Genomic DNA, 22,223 nt, shown 5'->3' with positions numbered 1-22,223 from the left:
CATGCAAATGGAGAATAGTTGCATGACCACTGAATCATACACCAAAGCACTGTATGAACACATACACAGTTGCATGGATCTCGCCATGCCCAGTAGAACCAAGACGGTCTCCTCCAAAACAAAGGAAGCCAATCTGGTGGTCCCCTGCCATAAACAAACTCTACAACAGAAGGAAGAAACCGATGCGGAATAAGGTGAGGTCCCAAGACTGGAAAACTCCCTTATCATCTTCAACAAAAAGTTGCGATCCCTCATCAAATCCTCTAAAGCTAGCTATGAAAACAGAATTGCAGCAGATAGTAAAGGCAACCACAAGGCCTTCTATAGTTATGTAAAGAATCTCCACGGCAATACCCAGATTTGCTCTGAGCTACTGCACAATGGTACCTCCTATACTGAGCCAACAGATACTGCCAGTATACTGGCTGACAGATTCAGTGACAACTTTACCCCTCTCTTCCCCCCAAAGGACCAATCACAATACCAGTAGATTGCCAGGCACCCAATATTACTGCTGCACAGGTTAAAACAGCACTGTCCAAGGCCAGGAGTACAGCTTTTATGGGACCTGACAATATCCCTGGCTGTGTTCTACATGAACTACAGAGTGAACTGGCACCACACCTGTGTTCCCTGTTCAATCACAGCTTCACCTCCGGCTTTGTCCCTTCCGAATGGCGCACTGCTGCAGTCATCCCTCTCCACAAAGGAGGAGCTGCTGCAGACCCTGGGAACTTTCGCCCCGTTAGCCTGACGAGTCTGATATGCAAAGTTATGGAACGCATCATCATGTGACCTAATAAACAAGGATATAGGAATCTCCAAACTCTGGATCCCACACTGTTTGGTTTTGGTGAAGGGTAGATCATGCCTGCTCGACCTGGTCGACTTCTTTGAGTCAGTCACCAGAGTTGTGGATGAAGGCAAGGTGGTTTACACAGCCTACCTTGATCTGGCCAAGGCCTTTGATAACATTCCTCACTCACATATCATAGAAAAACTCACTAAGCTAGGTATCAACCCCTGTATCACTAGGTAGGTTGCAAACTGGCTCACAGAACTCACAGTGTGAAAGTAGCTGACTCAAAGTCAGACTGCCGACCAGTCACGAGTGGAGTCCCGCAGGGTTCGGTCCTGGGTCCTGTCCTGTTTGGTATCTACTTCTCTGAAGTCTAGGCCAACACGAAGGGACTCTGGCTGACAAAGTTCACAGACAATTGCAAGTTGGAAGCTATTATTAACTCCCCAAGTGATGTTGACATCTTGCAGAAAGGCCTCACTGAGACCAGCAACTGGTGTCAGAACCATGGCCTTAAGCTCAATGCCAAAAAATGTGTCGTTATCCTGTTTGAGAAAAACTCTGTTCCCATGAATTACCACATCAGTGGTAGTCCACTGAGCACAGAAGGTATTATAAGAGAGCTAGGAACACAAGTTGACAGCAACTTCTCCTTTGACCACCACATTGCCACTGTGGTCAGAAAGTCCTATGTGGCACATCTCATTACTAAGGGTTTTACATCCAGGAAGAAAGAGGTCATTACCTCCCTCTACTCTTCCCTCATTAGGCCAGTCATTGAATACAATGCCCCATTTAGCATGCACTTCACTAGACACCTGCAATAACTGGAGAGGCCGCAAAAGTACTTCACAAAGATTATCCTAGGCCTTAAACACTTGTCCTATATGGACAGACTCAAAAAAACATTAACTGTTTTCTGTCTCATATCACCTCTGCTTGACTTATTCTGTCTGACCTAGCTCTGTTAGAAATGTTACATCTAAAGAAATACCAATCCCTCTGCACCACACACTCCAGAGACCTCAACCTTATTACCACAATCAACAGAACATGCTGGAGGGACAGGTTCATAACCCAGAGACTGCCCATGCTATGGAACAGACTTCCCGTACATGTCAAGCAGAGCACCTCACTGGCCCTCTTCAAGAGAAATTTGATGAGTGGATGGGAAATAGAAAATTCATCCTGGAGATCACTGCAGTGGCTCTGCTCGACAGAGGCACTGGGAACGAATGTCAGGTGGCATGATACCAGGGTAATCCTATGGGCTAGGCTTGTAAAGGCTCCAGGGCCATTAGCCTAGTACACACCTATGAACCTATGAACATAAATATTGCACCATATCAGATCGCTCTTTCTTTCCTATATCCATGTTTCTTTTTTGTACCTTTCAAAAATTTCTTGTTTTTGTTCTTTATATTTTTGTACTTCCTCAGTTGTTTCTTTTTCCAAACAGCCCAATGTTTCTTGGGCTGTATAATGTTTTTTCATGAGTTTGTGTATAAATGAACACAATTTGCTTTTGAAGCTTTTGACAGTTTTTCATGTGCAAGTGTGTTTCTTTCCTCTAATTCCTCTCTTAATGTTTTTAAATATCTTCTGTCCAGAAATTATGAGCTTCTTGCATAGTAGTAACAGTACATAATTTCTTTCTTATCTTTATGGCCCTCTCTTGGCCTGTCAGTTTTGTGGACTGCTACGTCCTTTTACAACAGGGAGGTCTTTCTCTCCCTGTGCCTTGCCTAGCCCCATTGTAGAAATGTTTCCATGTCTTCTACTCCTGGCACCATTGTACCTACCAGTGTTGGGTGCTTTTTTATCATGGGACTTGTGCACCCAGCTGTTTTCTTTATTTTTAACCTGCTTCTGCCCATGATATATGCTATATAAAATGCATGTGTATATATCACTGTCGCCTTGGTGAGATTTTATAAAAACAGGGTCCACCTTGTGAATGTACTCACCAAGACTTGAGGATGAATTCCGTTCCAGCAATACTACTACTCTTGGCTTGCTGATTTTATTATCTCTCCATTCAGACCCTAGACATCTCTAGACTTAGTGATATTATCCGTGTTTGTGTAACTTTGTCAGACTTTACATGAGAGTCTTTCAATGGACTCTCTGATATCAGTAAATTTCAACATTCCCACTTGATTTTCTTATCTTTTCAAATCACCAAAGCTTTTTTTGCTGTTATGTAGCATGGTGGACAGATCTGGCAAATCTCCAGACAGGGTATCTCTTCTATCTACAGACCCGTTAAGGGACAGTGACCACCAATGTGCCTGTGTAGGTAAAGAGGCACTACAGTAAACTTGTGGTCCAAAGAGTTTTTTTACCATCAGTTTCACCTCCATAACAGCTTCTGGAAATAAGTGCCGTCTCTTATCTCCTAATAACTTTTAAGGATTTTCCTCTTAGAGTTTCTGTCCAGTCAGTCAAAACAACATGATGATATTTTGGTATACTGGCAAATGTGGAGAGGGGAATTTCTTATTTTGCCAGCTGTGTCACAAAGCCATGCAGGTAGGCATTGAGTAGCCTGGCTTGTTCACCTCCTGGTAGCAGAACACATTTCAGAGATGACAGTATCCGTAGTAGAAAAGCTGAGCTTTTGCCTTGATATGCTCCATAAGTGGTCAGCTTGGTCTTCATTGGCCAGGAAAATCTTTTACCTTTCCAATTACTCTGTTTGCAGATTCGTTGCCTTTCCAACCAAAACATATTATCCATTTTCCTTGAGTCTGTCTTTGGTAAGGTAAAAGCAAAAGTCATCTTTACATTTTCCCTTACTGCCTTTTATAATGGCATTCGTCTAGAAAGTGAGACTACACAAGGCCAAAGTCATTCTTACTGTTTCATTATTGCTCAGGCAGATTCCTTCTAGAAAAATCTCATGCTTTTGGCCTTCCAGGATACTGCTGATTCACATTTCTGGAAAATCTAGCTCTGACCTGCTGTGTTTTTTTTTTTTTTTTTTTAAACACCCTTTTTGAATTATCACTTAACTCATTCCCTCCAGTACAGCTATTTCGATTGTGTACCTTTAACTCCCAGTGTGTGTGGCTTGACCCTTTAAAAAAATAAAGTTATCCCCTCACAGGTCTAGCAAATGCTCATTAACAGAGGTCAAATATCAATAAAATTGTTTGCCATCGTGTATTCTTTAAGATAAAATATTCTGATACCTTGTGTGCAGCATGGTTTTGGAGTTATTAATGCAACTATGAACAAGCAATATTTGATGCCTAGAGGTGCAGTAGGAGATAACTGCAGAAACGCCTGGAGGCGCACTTGGCTGTAATACATTAATAGAAAAGAAAACAAACCATATTAACGTTTTTCCATTTACATACATTAACTATCATCAGACCAACGTATGTGCTGTATAAAGAAAGAAAACATTACATAAATTAGTCAGTTCCTGCCTACCCTTAAAACTGAGTTCTCCTCCTGAAGATTATTCTGCATGTGTTATTCCCACATTTTCCATTTGTCTATTTTCTAAGGATCTCTTTTTCAGTTATTTTATCTCTTTTTACAGTATTTAATATTTCGGATCCAGTTGATTTAGACTTTGATTTCCATTTTCTATTAATTGCTTTTTTGGCAGCCAACAGAATTAAAAATAATGTCTTACTACATCTAAGCAATTGAGATCCTGTGTCCCAGCTCAAAAGAATCATTTCCATAGTTAGTCATTTGCTCACCCAATATTTCAGACAGAGTACTTTGTAGAGGATTTTTTAAATCTGCCAACTCACTCCATTCCCAAAATATATGTTCACAGTTGCTTCTTTCTTCCACATCATATCTCCAATATTTGCTATCTACTTGAGGAAAAATTCTTTGAAATCCACTTGGGTTATACAAAATGCCTATGCATACATTGCCAAAAAAAAAATCCTAAGCTTTACGGGCTTTGTTTCATATTTGGGAGCAATACATATGTTCTCCCATTTTTCCTTTGTAAACTGTGATTCCCAAGCCCTTTTCCCAATTTTTCTAACCTCCTCTGATTCTTATAGTTATCATGCAGTGTTTTATGTACCCCCACTAATTATCCCTTTTTTTAACGGCCCCTTTTGTTCTAGATGCAATTAGAACTCTACCAGAAAATGAGTTTCACTCAGGATCCCCCATTCCCTTTTTCTTTGCCTATACTTGATCACTCCTTGGTAGGGAAGGAAGTCTGTAGCCTGGAATGCAAATTACTTCTTGGTTTCATCCTAGTCTATTACATTTCCCTTTCTAGTTATTTGCCCCCAATATCTTGGCTCCTTTGCCATTTTTTTCCATTAAATTCCAGCTCACTCTGCCCATTTTCTATACCTCTACTTGCAGTCGTTCCTATTAACAGAATCTCCTTTCTGTTTTTTCATGTTGGCTTGGTTCTTAGAATAATTTCTACTATTTATGACTGCTTCATCATCATCATCAACATCCCTTTCAGCTTTGAATTATAATGTCCTGCTTGTGTGAACCATTACTGTGCAGCTCTAAAATATCCCTTCAAATCAGTTAATCCTAAATCATCTTGTTCTTTTGGAAAGAACATGATATCCCACTTATCTCTTGCCCTCTTACCCTCCCAGAAAAGTCCTTCAACTCTTTAATTATTGTCCACAACTTCTCTTATGGTTGATAAAAAAAAATGTCTGACCTGTATATAAAATTAAAGGGACTAAAAACATTTTCACTGCTTGTATCTATGAATTGCATCCTTTAAGATTAACTGCTTGGCTTCTTCATTTCTGAAGATAGTTGTCAAGATTGTTCGGATAAAGTGGCCACAGTCATTACCTCTGTTTACCAACTGTCTATGTAGAAAACTTTCCAAAAGAAGTGGACCTTTTTTTTTCCTCTCTCTGGGCAGCTCATGAGGCTTTGAACCCTTTTTCTGTCTCTAGTCCTCTGGTTTGTTGCTGTCTGTCAGAAATCTTTGACTCAGGCCTCAGGTGTGTTTTTTTTTTTTTTTTTTTACATTAAAATTCATTTGACAGTTATCCTGAACTTTCCTTTCATTCTGGCCAAGGTTGAATTTTGCTGGAATCTTTGAAGACCTGTAAGACCATCTTGAATAGGGCGTTTCAGCTAAAATCTCCAATCAGAGACCCGGGTCCACCTAAACTTAATGTTTTGTGCTCATGAAGCTTACCGGCCCACGTGTTGAGCCTGCAGCCTCATCTGACTTCAGGTCCTTATCTTGGGAGGCCATCTGTGTAGCGGCTGTTAGGTCTGCTAAAAGAATCTTTGAATTATAGGCCCATTCTTTTTTATGCCATAATCTGCATTTGTTTCATGCACAAACATAGTTTTTTTCTAGCAGTGTTGATTGGACAGTCATAAAGTTTCACTACAAAAATATTTCTTCCGCAACAGTCATTAGGAAAAATGGAACCTTGACCACCCTCTCACCTACTTCTTGCTGCAGACTTCAGAAAACAGTTTCCTGAAAATGCAAGGTTTCGAAAAATAACTGCAAACTGCTTTGAAACAGGAAAGAATCTGATATTTATCGATACCAGTATTCTTTTTGTTGCTTAGAAGAGGAAAGCAAGTCTTTTTTTTTTTCAAACACCTTTATTGAATTATCACTTGTGACATACGCACATTTACATTCATATAAAAGTAATCAAACTATAGGAAAAGAAGTGTAGTGTACTTATGTGGTATAGGTTCATAGGAGGTTACTAGGCTATTGGCCCTAGGGCCTTTATAAGCCTAGCCAGGTTATACCCTTCTTCCCTATTTGACCAGGTTGTATGGTCTGTATTTGCAGTGCATCGTATTCTACACTAGAGGGGCTTAAGAAACATAACTGTATGTAGAAAGGTTAAATAGATGTCCTTCAAGGATGCATCTGCAGTCCTTACAAATGGGTTGTCCTGTCGTCAGGCAGCCCTTCGGTCGGCCGGATTCCAAAGTCTGGGTCCGGCTTCGGCTGGTGTCGCACTTCACCTGACGTCATTGCGGCAGTTTTCGGGTATAAAGGCATCAGCCGACGCCATTTTCCTCAGTCTTTCTTGCCGCGTGGCGCCCGAAGCAGAAGCTGTTCGCAAGTGCCGGTCGGTCAGATCCAGAGATAATTCTACCGAATACTACTTCGAAGACTTCTATAAAGCTAAGTACCCCGTTGGGGACTCTTTCTTGCCTCAGCCGATGTCAGAGAAAGTTAATAACTGTTTATCTTGTGGGAAACAAATACCTCATAAAGATTTTCACTCCTATTGTATACATTGTTTAGGCCCAGACCACGACGTAGCAGCTTGTCTAGCCTGTGCTTCTTTTAACCGGCGGACGCTGAGACGTCGCTCGGACTTTGCTGAACAGATTTTCGGCTCCGATTTTGCCTACATTATACCGTCGGATCCTCCGACTACGCAAATAACTAAAAAACGCAAAGAAAAGGACCGACACTCGCGGTCCGCGGTTTTGGCTGAAACCACGGCCAAGCAATCCGCGAGTGTCTCGGTTTCGGCCGAAACCGAGCAAGCGGTTCTTTCTTCAGCCGACAACTTGCCTTCTACCGAGGCCTCTTCCATTCTGGTAGAAACGGCTTCTGAAATCCAGCCTTCTGTTGCGATTTCACAGGATTTATCTGACACCATTCCACTAGATATTTCTACTCCTGCACGTGGAGCTGCTAGGCCTCCTCCAGCTATGTCTATTAAGGCCTTTGCCAGGGCTAAAGCAGCCAAAACTTCCAAGCCAGTGCCTGCCAAGCCCCCCTCTCACAGGCCCAGCACCAGCTCCCATATGCTTTCTTTGGCACAGGATCTCATCACTTTAATCCGAGGATCCCAGCCCCATCCAGACAGGGCCTCTATCCCTCCTCCAGAAAAGAGACCTAGAGCAGAGCCCCCTGAGCCAGTAGCCACAGATGATTCTTCTGATGATTCAGAACATTCTGATCCTCCTGAAGCTTCTTATTCTCCTTACGAAGATTCCGATGCTGAGGAGTCCATCCCTTCAGCCTCTCCTCCTGAGGAATTTTCCTTTGGGGAAACCTTGCATGCTATGAGGGAACAATTCCAGTGGCAGGGCCAATTTCTCAGACTCAAGAAAAAGGCTTAGGACCTTTCTACACTTACCACAGCATAGGCCTTTAGCTATTCCTCCAGTTCTATCTGTTGTTGATGATGCATTTAATGATGCTTGCACTTCTCCTGATACTTTACCTCCGGCTCCTGTTAAACCAGATAGGTACTACAGGGTCCCGGACACTCATCACCACTTCCCTTTTGCAGATCCAGAGACTATCTCCCAGGGCCCTAAAGCTGTAGCAGCTACTTCTTCTAAAAACCCCCTCCCCTCTGAAAGGGGTTCCAGGTCCTTAGAGAGATGGGGTAAAAATGTTTACACCTCTGCTACTTTGTCAGCTAGAGCTTTGAATTGCCAATTCCATATGATTCAATATCAAGAGTTTATGCTTGACCAGTTGACTAAAAAGCTGTCCTCTGAAGAATCTTTAGATAAAAAGTATGTTCAAGAAATGTTACATAACATTCAGCAGGTTAGTAACCATTCTTTAAAATGTGGCTATGATGCACTGGAGGCTTCCTTTAGATCAGCCATGACAGGCACAGTTATCAGGAGGCATGCATGGTTGAAAGAACAGGCATTACCAGACCATATCAAATCTAAGCTTTTGGATGCACCTGTGGACAAGGTCAATTTATTTGATGCCCCCGCACAACAGGTTCTCAAAAAGATGGAAGAGAAAGCAAAATCTGTGCAAACCGTAAAAGATTTCTTACAAGTTCAACCTCCAAGGTTTAGCAGGAATTGGCCCTCCAAGAATTGGTCCTTTCCGGAGTCCTCTAAGGCACAAAGAGGCAGGAATAGGCGCTCCAGAGGCAGAAACCAAACCAGAGGTGCCTACAGGGGTCGCCAGTGGCAGGGTACCAACCAACGAGGCACGGACACAGCCACCACCACTACAACAACTCAATCACATTGACTTGGCGGTGACACCGCCTACCAGGGAACAACTAGAAGCACCCTTAGGCGGAAAGCTAACCTTATTTTCAAGAAACTGGCACTGCATTACAAGAGAAAAATGGATTTTGCAAACTATAGACCAAGGTTACAGGTTCCATTTCCATACTCTACCAGGAAAGAGAGGAATGCCAAACCTACCACCTACTCAAAGGGCAGAAGCTCTAAAACAAATATCTCAATTATTAAGAATGAGAGCTGTGGAAAAGGTACCATCTATGGAGCAAGGGAAGGGATTTTACTCCAGGCTCTTCCTGGTACCAAGAAAGAAAACAAATGGAGGCCTATTCTAGATCTGTCCGCTCTAAACACATTCCTCATTGTTCCAAAATTCAAAATGCTGACTCTACAGCAGCTTCTTCCCATGCTGGACAAGGAGTCTTGGCTGATAACTCTAGATCTCAAGGAGGCATACCTGCACGTCCCCATCAGACCAATTTGCAGAAGATACCTCAGATTTCTTGCAGGATCAGAGCATTATCAATTCTCAGCATTGCCCTTTGGCTTATCTACTGCGCCCAGAGTGTTCACGAAATGCCTGGCATCAGTAATCGCTCATTGCAGACTTCAGGGAATTCAAATCTATCCCTACCTGGACGACTGCCTGATACAAGCGGACAACAAAAACAAATTAACAGAAGACTTACAAAGAGTCATCTACCTGCTTCAAGCCCTGGGATACACAGTCAATTCAGAAAAGTCAAGGCTGATTCCATCCCAAATAATAACCTTTCTGGGTGCAGAACTGGACACATCCAAACAAATGGCATTTCTAACTGCAGAAAAGAAAGAACAACTTCCTCTCTACTTTTTGCCATTAACAAAGCAGAGCCACCTAACTGCAAGAAAAGTGTTACAAGCTCTAGGCTTCATGGCATCCTGCATAATTCTGGTCCCTCATGCCAGGCTTCATATGAGAAAGCTACAGTGGTACCTAAAGAATTTGTGGTCTCAGCACAAGCACAGCTTGGAAACCAAAATTCCAATGATCCCATGCCTGAAACAAGAGTTATTATGGTGGGCACAGGCCTGTCAATCAAACACAGGACTGCCCTTCAGCAAAAGTCATCCAAGACAAACTATCACGACAGATGCCTCAGACCTCGGTTGGGGGGCACACATGATGGACAAGTGCATTCAAGGCCTATGGACTCAAGACCAACTGCATCTGCACATAAATCTATAAGAAATGATGGCAGTAAAATTGGCAATCCAGGCATTCAGACCTCTTCTCCACGAAGGCCAGCTGTTAATAAGGACAGACAACACCACAGTTATGTGGTACATCAACAAACAGGGAGGCACACACTCATACCCCCTATGCCGGCTGGCACTAGACCTATGGGATGTGGCTCTGGGTTACAACCTTCAGTTACAGGCAATTTATGTTCCAGGGAAGGAAAACATTCTAGCAGACTTAAGCAGAACTATAACAGATGCCCACGAATGGATGCTGCATCCGGACATCTTCAAAGCCATCACAAGGAAATGGGGATTACCACAAATAGACTTGTTTGCATCCCCATACAATCACCAGTTAAAGAAATTCTGCACAAGGACTTACCACCCACTTGCTTGGAAGGTGGACTCCCTATCCTTCAGTTGGAAAAGCATGACAGCATACGCATTCCCACCACTTCCTTTGATGCACAAAGTGCTTCTCAAGATCAAAGAGGAACGTCCGAGGATCATTCTGATAGCCCCAGACTGGCCAAGACAACATTGGTACCCACTCCTGAGGAGCATGTCCAGGGAACAAATATGGAAGCTACCACTGATCCCATTACTGCTGACACAGAACAACTACAACATTCTGCATCCAAGCCTAAAAACTCTGCAACTAACTGCCTGGAACATTACATGACAGAAATTAGCACAAATTTATCCCAAAGGGTTAAGGACATAATCCTGGAGGCTCGTAGACCTTCAACAAGAAAGAATTATGCAGCAAAATGGAAAAGATATATCATCTGGAGCGCTGCAAAAGGGCAAGATGCGACACTGGTGAACATAGCCAACATCCTGGAGTACTTGGCTGAGCTCTACCACACAGGCCTATCCTATTCCTCCATCAAGATACATGCATCAGCTATTTCAGCACAATACAGCTTGGATCCTCCTGTCTTCTCGCATCCTCTGCTCAGACAGTTTCTGAGGGGAATTAAAAATGTAAAACCTCCCAGGAAACCTCCATTGCCAGCATGGGACTTGAACTTTGTGCTAGAAAAACTGACTCTGCCTCCTTTCGAGCCAGCAGCTACAGCAGACTTGCAATACTTATCCTGGAAGACTGCCTTCCTGCTGGCAATAACTTCATCAAGAAGGGTCTCTGAACTACAAGCATTAATGGCAGTACAACCCTTCCTGATCTTCCATCAAGATAGTGTCCATGAGAACAAATCCTACATTTATGCCTAAGGTGGTATCCAGAGTCTCTTTAAATCAGGCTATCCACCTTCCTACATTCTTCCCCAATCCACAGAACAGGGGAGAAAAGCTTTTACATACCTTGGATGTACACAGGCAATTACGCTACTACCTGGACAGGACAAAAAACAATAGAAGAACTGACCAGCTTCTGGTAGCTTATGCAACAGGAAAAGAAGGAAAACCAATTTCTAAACAGACAATCTCCAAATGGATAGGAAATTGCATTAGATTTTGTTACTCCTACCATGGAAAGAAAACTCCAGAGAACATCAGGCCTCACTCCACAAGGGCCACAGCCACTACCACAGCTTTCTTACGAGGAGTGGCTACCAAAGACATTATAGAGGCTGCTACTTGGACCTCCGTGCATACATTTGCCAAGCATTATAACTTACCTCTATTCTCTAGATCCCGTGCTGGCTTTCCCACTGCTGTTTTGCAAGGGATCCTGACTACACCATAATCTATTCTCATTTCCTCCTCCCCTAGTTTAGCTATGGTATTCTACCCATTTGTAAGGACTGCAGATGCATCCTTGAAGGACATAGTACAGTTTTGTACCTACCATAAATGTAGATGTCCGAGAGGAATGCATCTGCAGTCAGGATTACCCTCCCTCCTTCCCCTCTGAGGTACTCCTAGGGTACTTACCAATCTTCAGCTAGCTTGGGGGGGATCTATTATGGTGTATTTGTTTGTATATATGTACATACATGTTTATTTTGTGTGTTTGCTCTCTATTATTTGGAAACTTTGACATTTATCCAAATTTAGCCTACCAAGAGGGCACCTGGCATCTGGGACAAGAAACACTGAGGAAAATGGCGTTGTCTGATGCCTTTATACCCGAAAACTGCCGCAATGACGTCGGGTGAAGTGCGACACCAGCCGAAGCCGGACCCAGACTTTGGAATCCGGCCGACCGAAGGGCTGCCTGACGACAGGACAACCCATTTGTAAGGACTGCAGATGCATTCCTCTCGGACATCTACATTTATGGTAGGTACAAAACTGTACTTTCTAGGACATTGCCCGATCAATAATATTCTACCACATGATATCACAGCCTACTGACAGCTGTGCAAATTAATTTTTCAGAGCCAAGATAATTTTTTTCTGTGTACAGGTGTGCTAAATGTAACAGTTTATGTTGTATTACGGAGTTAAATGGAGAAAAATTGATTGGAGGTTGGCATAAGGGGGTTGTGCGTTGGCATAGTTAAGGTTTTTAGCTCACAGACACACAAGGTACAGGGTTTGATTCTCATCTTTTGAAGGTAAACTGGCTACTCTTAAAATGGCCTGCAAGGGCAGCTAGTCTAGTACTTAACTATAAACCTATTAAAAGCTTTAAAACTGAACACTTGCTATATTCTATTTAAATGCATTATTCCATTTATGGAGCAATGAAATGATAAAGTCTGACTCCTGTTATCTGAGATTTTTGAAATAATAAGACTGGAGTGTGTTTGCTAGAATATTTCCTTTGCTACCCATAAGAAGCTATTTACTAACCTTCCTGATTCAATTTCTTATGGCTATTGCCTCCACGACTTTTTAATTCTTGCAGTCCTCTCTTGTGAGAGGAGGGGAACATGAAGTGTTCAGAGTGTGATTTGCTGATAGCTTGTTAACACTTGCTGTTTTGAGCTCAGCTGCACAACGCTACATAGACAGATTTATGGATTTGATTACATTCCCTGCATTTAGCAACCCTCTGATTCATTCAATATCGAGGAAACACCTTTTTAGTTTCTTTTTTTAAATCCCCCCACCCACTCACTCTACAGGACTGGTTAACGTTCATCCCCCAATGGTAGGAAGTCCCAAGACCCACTAGAAAGACAACCATCCAGAGGGGCAGTCATACAGGTTGTTTGTGTCCTCACTTGCATCCCAGCAATGAGGGCATTTGTATGTTTATCTAATGGTACCTCCTCGGGCAGGAAGGCAAGCAGCCTGCATCATCACAGAAGTTTACAGTCCATTCTCACATGGGTGCATGCTCCTGTGCATCCACTGTGAAGACTATCACCATCACCAGTGGCTTTTTGAGCTAAATGCCTGCTCCAAGGCCATGCATCTCCTCCAAGTGGACTATTGAAGTTTGTGGCCATCTCCAACCTGCCTTTGTCCATGAATAGACATACCTAGCTACCCCAGCTGGCACTATCAAGCACCTGAGCCACTAACATTTTTAAGGTAATACTGAGACTTGAATTAACTACTAATGATATTTTTTATGCTTGCAATTAATCTTGCAGTTTTCCCATGTGATAGGGATATTTTGAGAGTTTTGCACAATTATTTGCTAGTAGCTTTCTAGCACTTCTAGTTTCTGTTGGCAGTGTGTTGGCTTTCAGTTTGCATTAATTTTTGCTGGCCCTTGTGTGGCTTTTTGTTTGTTTGAACTTTGCTGCACAACACTGCACATGTGAATAGACGTATTTAAGGGATATGACTGTTTTATGATCCATCCAGAGATTTTTTTTTTTAAATGATTTTACCTTTGTATTGAGAAGTGTGTTCCATGTTATGGGATAGTATCTTTCACATCTGGGACTAATCTTGCAGTTTACTCTTGTGAGAAAAGGTAAATTTGCTGTGTTTTGAGTATTTTGTATATGAGTATTGGTTATCCTGGTGTCTCTTGGCTTCTTGTTTTTGCGTTTAATTTTTGTAGCATTACATGGCTTTCCCTTTGTTTTAATCTGAGCTGTACAATGCTGCATTTGCTCTGAGCAGAACAAGGCTGCATTGCATGTATAGCTGTGCAAAAACATACAGAGACGCCGTGAGCACTTGATTTTTATATTCTGCTTCGATTATATAAAAATCCAGTCCATCCAGCAGATGTTCATTGATGAACAGATTGCAGCCCCATGCAAATACTGCATCACTCATGCATGTGTCCTTGTATCACTTGCTATCTATTGTTCTGCTTCTCTGCTTACTATTTTGCTGCTGTTTTATACCACATTTGCTTGTACTCTGTGTCACTCTTGGTATATTGTATCCCATGCCTATGGATAGCAGCTATACTGATTAGTGTCTCCTTCGAATTCTTGTATTGTGTTGCTGAATGTTTTGGCACAAGGGCCTTTAGCCTGAGTCCTCTCCTGCAATAGTGTGTAAATAGTATATGGTTTGATTGTCTGCCTTTTGCCTTAAATTACTGTCCATATAATATCCTACTGTTATTGTCTCTTTTCTATCCATATTGTACCTGAACTAGTACTAATATACCTCAATCTGTATTGTACCCTGATCTACTGTATCTTGTTACTGTCCACATAGTATCTAAACTCCATTAAGCCTGCCCTAACATCATCTTTTGCCATCCTATTAGCACTGGGTACCCTGCAGTAGTGCAGCAACTGCCTTGTATTAGCTAACAACCTATCATTTATTACCAAGCACACCAAGTCTACTTGTGAGAGGTGTAGATACATGTTTTGACTGGTGGCAAACCTCTCATGTTACCAGTTGTCAGTCCACAGCAACCCCCCATGCACACAGGCATATTTAAGATCGTCTGTTTCCCAGTCGCATATACACATGTTGAGAGTTCCATCATGTCTTTCTTCATATCTTCAAAGATGAATCACCTAAGTTTGTTAACTCCCATGTTTGCAAAGGTCAGGTTATAGGCGTACTTGGGATGAAAGCATCCGAGTGCCCTGGTTGCATCACAGATAGTAGCACTTTAGAAACAACTTACTGTCTCTTTATCCTTGCTCATCTGGGTAGAGTTAACTATAATGATACTGTGGTAAGGCCACAAGCTCTGGATGCCTTTAAGACACAGTCAGAATTCTAGAGTGATCCTTATCTATAGTGGTAGAAGAAGGAGGAGGTGTTGTGTATAGTAGGTGAGGTGTGAATATATTGAGGTGGTTTAACTTAGCTTTTTCTACACCTGTGCTTCACCCTTTGCAGTAGTCTTAGATGACTGTAAATGTTGTGTATCTCATTTCATTGTTTCATTTTTTCATAGGTTAGTAGTAGGCTAACTGCCCTTGTGAGCCATTTTAAGCCTACCCAATTATCCCTCATGAGTATCAAACCCTACATCTTGTGTCTGTAAGGTAAACCATTATGACAACCTTCCTCCTTCTACAGCATTCTTTATAGATGCATAGATACTCCAAGGCTACTTGGTCTTTTATTTTATTTATTTTACATTTTATTTTACATTTGTTGACCGGGCTAGTCTAGCTGGACACATGTCCATTTTCAGTAGAGACCCAGGGAGAAAAGCTCCACTACAGTTAAAGTCACAGTGCATAGTTACAAGACGAAAACAAGATTTTTACATAACAGCATAGTACTAATATAGCTTACAATTATATACAAGCTATAATTCAAAAAGACTAAGGTAGAGTCATGTTTATACAGAAGAGAGCTTGCTAAGCAAGAGTAAGCTCTGTGGCAGATTAAGAAAAGGCAGTGTTAGTAGTAACTTTAGTAGGCTGAAAATCACATATTCACAGAGTTTAATAGGAGATAAGATGACAGTGTTAAGAAAACTAACCATAAAAATGAAGGAGGAGAGTTTTAGTCAGGATTTGTGCAAGGGCATAGCCAGTGAGTTGGAAGATATTCTTTAAGTTGCTTTTTGAATAGAGATGTAGAGTAGAGAGATGAGAGTTCCCTGGGGAGCAGGTTCCAAGATTTCCCTACAGTGTTTGAGAACAGTGTGTCCCCAGCCTTGTTCTTGGTATGTATAGTTACTAGCAACCTACTGGCCGAACGAAGGGTTGTGAGATTTTTGTAGGGGGTGATAAGACTAGGTAGTATTGGAGTATTGGTAGGATGGTATAAGATCTTGTGTGTGATAGTAAGTTGTTGAAATAGTAGTTGATTTTTGAGTTCTAACCATCCAAGTCGTTTTAGATTCTGACAATGGTGGGTTCTAAATGGGGGGTTTGTGGCAAATCTAGCTATGTTGTTATAAGTGACCAGTTTGTTGAGATAGCTTTTTGAAAGATTGGTATAAATGGGAAAGGCATAGAGTAGTGTGGAGATGAGATGGGTGTGGGCAATAGTAGTTCTGGCTGTGGGGGTAAGGTAGGGTTTAATTCTGTAAAGGGTGCCTAGCTTTCTGTTAAGTGATTTTATGGTGGTATTGATGTGTATGTCAAAGGTAAGGTTATGGTCTATTGTCACACCTAAGAGTTTGGTGGTTGGTTCCAGAGATATTCCAGTACCAATTTTGGATGTCACTGTAAGGTCTAATTTAGAGGACTTTATTGTAGGATTGTAGAGCAATAATTTTGTTTTTTTTTGACGTTCAGGAGACGGCAGCATTGTAGGAACCAACTTTCAACTTTACTAAATACTTTCTGGGTAAGGAAGTAGCAGAGCAAATTAACGTAGAATCATCTGCATATTGTATGCAGGTAGCTTGAGGAATTGTTAGATTTAGATCATTAGTAAAAATGGAGAATAGGAGAGAGGGCCTAAGATAGAGCCCTGAGGTACACCAAGGGAAACAGGAAGGTGTGTGGGACGTTCATTGTCCCAGAGCACAGCTTATTTTCTTTTTCCTAGGTAGGACTTAAACTAGTGTAGTGCCTGTGTATCAAGTGAGGGAGATTTAAGTATATCCAAAAGAAGGTGATGGTTAACCATATCGAAGGCTTTTGAGAGGTCAATAAAGAGTACAGGTCTTTTGATCTTATCCACCTTGCTCTTACCCTCCCTTAGGCTGTACTTCCTTTTTCCAGAAGGGCCATAATAGTTGGTCCTAAAGTCAATTAAAAAAAAAAAACATTCAGTCACCTAGGTTATTCTGTATGGATTCCTGTATATGCAGCTGAACAGACTCTTAATTTTACTTCTTTTAACTGTTAAACTTTTAACTTGCATATCTGTCTTGCCCAAGTTTCCATTCACTTTTCAGTACTTTTTGTTTTTTGAATATTTCTAAACTTGACTTGTCCTGACTTAATATTTTGGCATTAGTCTTACTCTTTTAGACATTCCACATCTTGCCAACCCAACTCTAACTTTTAACAACAGTGAACAATTATACAAGACAACATGTTGTAGTGGCACCATAGTTAAGTATACAGTAAACTCTCAGTTAACCAGAACTCAAGCAACCAGAAAAAAAATAGAAGAAATACAGTACAATTTCCATGTGTTGCACTTTTTGCCCCCCCCCCCCCCCCCGCAGAAACAGATCTTACATTTTTAGAGTTTTAAAATGGAAGAAAGGAATAAATTCCCTCCCCTCAACCTAAGGACAAGTCAAACCAAACAAATAGTATAGGGTACAGTATTAGTCAGGCCTGTTTTAATAGCAACTCTCAAGCAACCAGAAACTACAGTTATCTGGCATCTACCAATCCCCACGGGTACCGGTTAACCAAGAGTTTACTATAACAGGATGTCATTGTGGAGAATTTATTTAATACAGCTATCCTGAAGCAGATTTTTACATTCACCAGGAAACGCATTTATTTGTACTGATTATTATTAACCATTTTGTTATTTTTGTATGCATTACTAGTTACAAACGGGTGTTCAGAGGCCTATGTGCATGTTATTGCAAAGTGCAGACAGTCTAGTATTTGGCATGGGTTCCACGTTGCAAAAATGTTTCTTGTCTAAATGAAAAAAACAGTTTTGTTACTTGTATGCTTATTTAGCACTTTTAAATGTAAAACTGCATTTAGGAAAAAATGAATATTGTGCAAAGTTTATTTAATTTCTTTTTGCAGTGCTAAAAAGTTCCTTCGCCACTGTGGTATTGTGCAGCTTAAGAAACAGGTTAATATGTCCCCTGAGATTGCATTGAACAAAATTTCTCCAGCACTTTCTCCATTTATTTCTTGTGTGATCAGGAATGGAAAAATTGGTCTGGATGCTACTAACTGTTTACGAATAACAGATCTGAAGTCTGGGTGAGTACTTTGTATTTAAGGTTGTAAAATCAAAACTGTGATATAAATGTGTTTGAGTTTAGCTGGTTTACTACGTTATCAAGTTTTCTAATAAAATAACCACATGATGTCTTGTTTACTTTTATTTTCTTTTTTGGAAACTTAAATATGTATTTATTTATTCTCTTTAAACATTTGTTTACTGGATAAGCTCACTGGACACACTTGTCCCTTTTAGACAACATTATTTAATACAGAGATCCTTATATTTTTGAAACTACTGCCTGTATTATACCTGTCTTTTTCCTGGTCTCGTTCTTCACTTTTGAGTGTGGTTATTCTCAGTAATTAAAGCTTAACTTATCTTTGAGGTTTTTCCCTCTAGTTTTCAATGCTGTTTACTGAATCAGTCACTGCTTACAGCTTTTATTTCCATCTCCTGAGATAGTCTTCCGAAAAAATTCCTTTGGTGAAGGGATTACCTTAAAAATATTGCCGTTTTATGCAACAAGATGGTCGATTTTTTAGCATTATTCCAATGATATTTTGTAGCAGTACAAGGTCGTTCAAAAACTGTCTGTTGATTAAGCAAATGCGCTTTCTGTGAGCATACGATCCCCAGTTCTGATGCCTACAAGGAATGTGTCTACTGTTTGGGAGTGACCATTTAGAAACCGATTTCTCCATTTGTGCTGGCTCTAATTCCAGAGCGGTTAGTGACTGGAATACTAAGTTAGTATTGAAAGGCCTTCTTCCCTCTTCCTGTTCCTCTCTAGCTACTGGGGCTCAACACTCCTCCAAGAGGTCTGAAAAGAGATCCCCAAAGGATAAAGACCCTAAGAAGAGGTCCCTGGACCATTGTACCACATCAGCTTCATCCTCCGAGTCTCCTGCAGAAATCTCAAAAAAGATCAACACCTTCGGATACTTTATCAAAGCCTATGTTGCCTTGGATCTGATTGCCAAGATTTTTGCCGGAACTGATCTCTCCTGTGCTCCACTCACCTTTTCCTCAAGAATCTCTGAGGAGACATTTTAGGCCAACATCTATCTCTGTTAGGTACTCCAGGAAAGTGTCTGAAGCAGAGGTGGATAGGATGATGAGGAAGTTCGTCAGAGCTCAGATCCAAGTGGGGGGTAATCCAGACTCCCATTGAACCTGTCCTCCACTGGCCCAATAATCGTATCTCCCTCTCCAATCTGTCCTGTGGTTTTGGAGTCCCTAGATTCAAGATCCTTGAGGATGTCCTCATCTGATCTGAAGACAGGTCATTCTTTGTCTTTGACCATGGTTAGAGTTAACTTTGAAGTCATCAGAGCCATACGTTTCCCCAGGTGCTTTTGTGCTGGACACCTCAAATCCAACTCCCTCCTCAAGTAGGTGATCTCAGGGAGTTCAAAACTCATCAGCACAGGGATCTTTGACTCCAGTGCTGCTGCCCGGTATGTCACTTTCTGTTTCTCCTAGATCCTCTGCATTTGAGGTTCATAGTGGAGAATGCTTTTTCTCTGCCTAGAAAAAGGATATCCTTGCCTCCCTCAGATCTGTTTCTGTTCCACCATTGCACTTGAGTTCTGAGCCTTTCGACTCTATCCCACTGGGACAGCCTACCCAAATGAGTGTCCAGTCAGTCCCTAGGGACTCCTGTGCCACTTCTTATACCTCACCAGACCATCCCACTGATGAGGCCCCTAGGAAGAGGACACGTCAAAGGAGACACTTGGATTTCCCTCAGGAATCTCTCACTGAGGACACTGATTATGATGAAAGGGAAGGGTCCCCCAGATCTCCACCTGAGGATGTCTTCTTCACTGGAACTTTTAAAGGTGGATGGTCTTCAGAACCTTTCCCAGGATAAGTTAGTGTTTCTGGATGCCTTCAAGTCTGGCCCAGCTACGTCTTAAGTGACCATTCCAGCTGAAGATGCTACTAGATCTTGTCTCATGTAGTGCATGGAAGAAATCAGATACTGTGGATCCAATTCCTAAGTGACCAGATATATTTTTAGCCACCCACCCACTAACAAGGAGTCTAGAGCCTTGGACAAATTTGGAAAGCATATGTACCGCAATGACTTTTGCCCTGCAGTCACTGAATTATTTGGCATACTTTACCACATTGCAAGGAGAGTTGACAAAGGAGCTTTCCAAATCTCTTTCCAGGTCCATGTCGAGGACCATAATAAGGTTTCTTCACAACTGGCCACCCTTCAGTCTATATCTAATGCATCCCTGAGGTTGATTTCCTGTGCTGCAGGGAATACCTCAAGGGTGGAAGGTTCAGGTATGGCCATCAGGAGACATGCTTGGATGTGATGGTGCAATTTTGCAGAGCCCCTCAAGTCTTCATTCATTAGTACACCATTTGGTGGATCTTCTCTGTTTGGCACAAAGACGAAGGAAATGCTCTTCAGAAGTGAGCAAGAAGGAAAGACCTTGTCTGCTATTGAGATCTCTTTCTATACTCCTCAGAGATCCTTTGCATGAAAACAACAAGGAGGTAGGAAAATGTGGTTTCGTAAGTCCCAAGGTCCTTTCCCAGAGGCAGAGTTGTAACTCTCTGACAAAAGATGTCATCCTTGCAACAGAGCTGATCCACAAAACCAGGGTTTCAGGGATTCCTTCATGGAAAACCCTATCAGCATTCCTGAAAGGTTGATGGGCTGCTTTTCTGTAGAGGCAGTCGGGGGGGGGGGTGCTTCTCACTGCACCTAGAAGACTGGACGTCCATCACAACAGATACCTGGGTGCGGAGGATCTGTCCAGAGGTTATTTCATACCATTTTCCCAAGCTCCTCACATCAAAATGAGGAAGTTCCCCAATGTTCCGTTTGATCAGAGGGAAGTATCATATCTGGAAATACAAAAGCTGCTAGAAAGAGAGACCTCCAAGCATACCTGTCAACCTCTTAGAGCAAGAAATCAGGACAAATGCCCAGAAATAGGGATGATTTTTAAATATTGCTCTTAAAGCTTAGAAAGTTAATAGAATAATAGGTTTTGCATTAGCAAAATTTTGCAAATGTCTGTCATTATTTTCTAACTTCAGTCTTTAATGATTTGCTACTAATTTGCTAGAAAAACACAATTTAATGAAAAGTAGACCAAAATTCTGCAAAAATATGTACAGTTTAGAGATGTGCATCTAAGAAGTCCCCCAAGACCAGATAGGATCCAGAATGTATTCGATATTCTTTTTATTGCTAAAAAAGACTGGGGATTTGAGACCCATTCTGGATCTCAGCGAATTAAATCAGTACATAAAATATTCAATGTTCCGGATGGTCGCGGTTTAGTGCATTTTACCCCCTGTTGCAAAAGGACGATTGGATGCGCTCGATAGATCTTCAGGATGTGTACTATCACATCAAAATCAGCAGATACTCCAGAAGATATCTGCAGTTGTGGCTGGGAACAAGTCATTACCAGTTCTGGGTTCTATGCTCAGGTCTCACCACAGCCCTCAGGGTATTCACTAAATGGACTGGTTATTGACTGTTCTGACCAGGCATCTACTTCTATAAGCAAGAGACTACTTACACCTGTTGTCACCATCTGGGTACCAAAGTCAACTATAACAAGTCTCATCTCACTCCTATGCAGAACCTGGAATTCATAGGTGCTTATCTAAACACAGTCAATCAGATAGCATCTCTTCCCTCAACAAGATTACAATCCCTCAGACCCCAGGTAAAGGAAGTGATCTCACATGCTTCTCCTCCAGCATGACTAGTCTTGCAAGCCTTAGAGTCCATGGCAGCAGTGGTAACTGTAGTCCTATTGGCCAGATATCCTATGCAGATTCTTCAGTGGACTCTTTCAGTTCAGTGGTCTTTTCTTCAATAGTCCTTGTACACCACAGTCAAGATTCAACAAGTTAGCAAGGAACACCTACTTTGATGGATCCGTTCAAACAAAATTTCTCAGAGCCATCTTTTTGTTTTGCCTGTCCCAGAAGCCACAGTAATTACAGACACCTTCCACCTGGGGTGAGGGGGCATTTCTTGGGAAGGACAGCCCAAGGTACATGGTCCTCTCAAGAGACCAGTTTGCATATCAGTGTCCTGGAGATGAGAGCCGTCCTTCTAGTGTTGCAG

At 41.7% G+C, this 22,223-nt stretch overlaps 1 protein-coding gene across 2 annotated transcripts in view; it reads left to right on the top strand.

Annotated features, from left to right (window-relative positions):
• The window catches only part of BABAM2 (BRISC and BRCA1 A complex member 2), a 2,993,168-nt gene that overhangs the window by 211,685 nt on the left and 2,759,260 nt on the right, over window positions 1-22,223 (top strand). For both annotated transcript variants that reach the window (XM_044085207.1, XM_044085201.1), the window contains exon 2: window positions 17,965-18,147. In XM_044085207.1, coding sequence (XP_043941142.1) covers window positions 18,020-18,147 — 128 coding nt within the window. In that variant the 5' untranslated portion in view covers window positions 17,965-18,019. The remainder of the gene's footprint in view (window positions 1-17,964; window positions 18,148-22,223) is intronic.

Source organism: Protopterus annectens, chromosome 1.part1 (assembly GCF_019279795.1).
Source record: "Protopterus annectens isolate FY-2018-M chromosome 1.part1, PAN1.0, whole genome shotgun sequence".
Taxonomy (NCBI): Eukaryota; Metazoa; Chordata; order Ceratodontiformes; family Protopteridae; genus Protopterus; species Protopterus annectens.
Note: the sequence above shows the minus strand (reverse complement) of the source record. Positions and strands in the feature narration are given on the sequence as shown.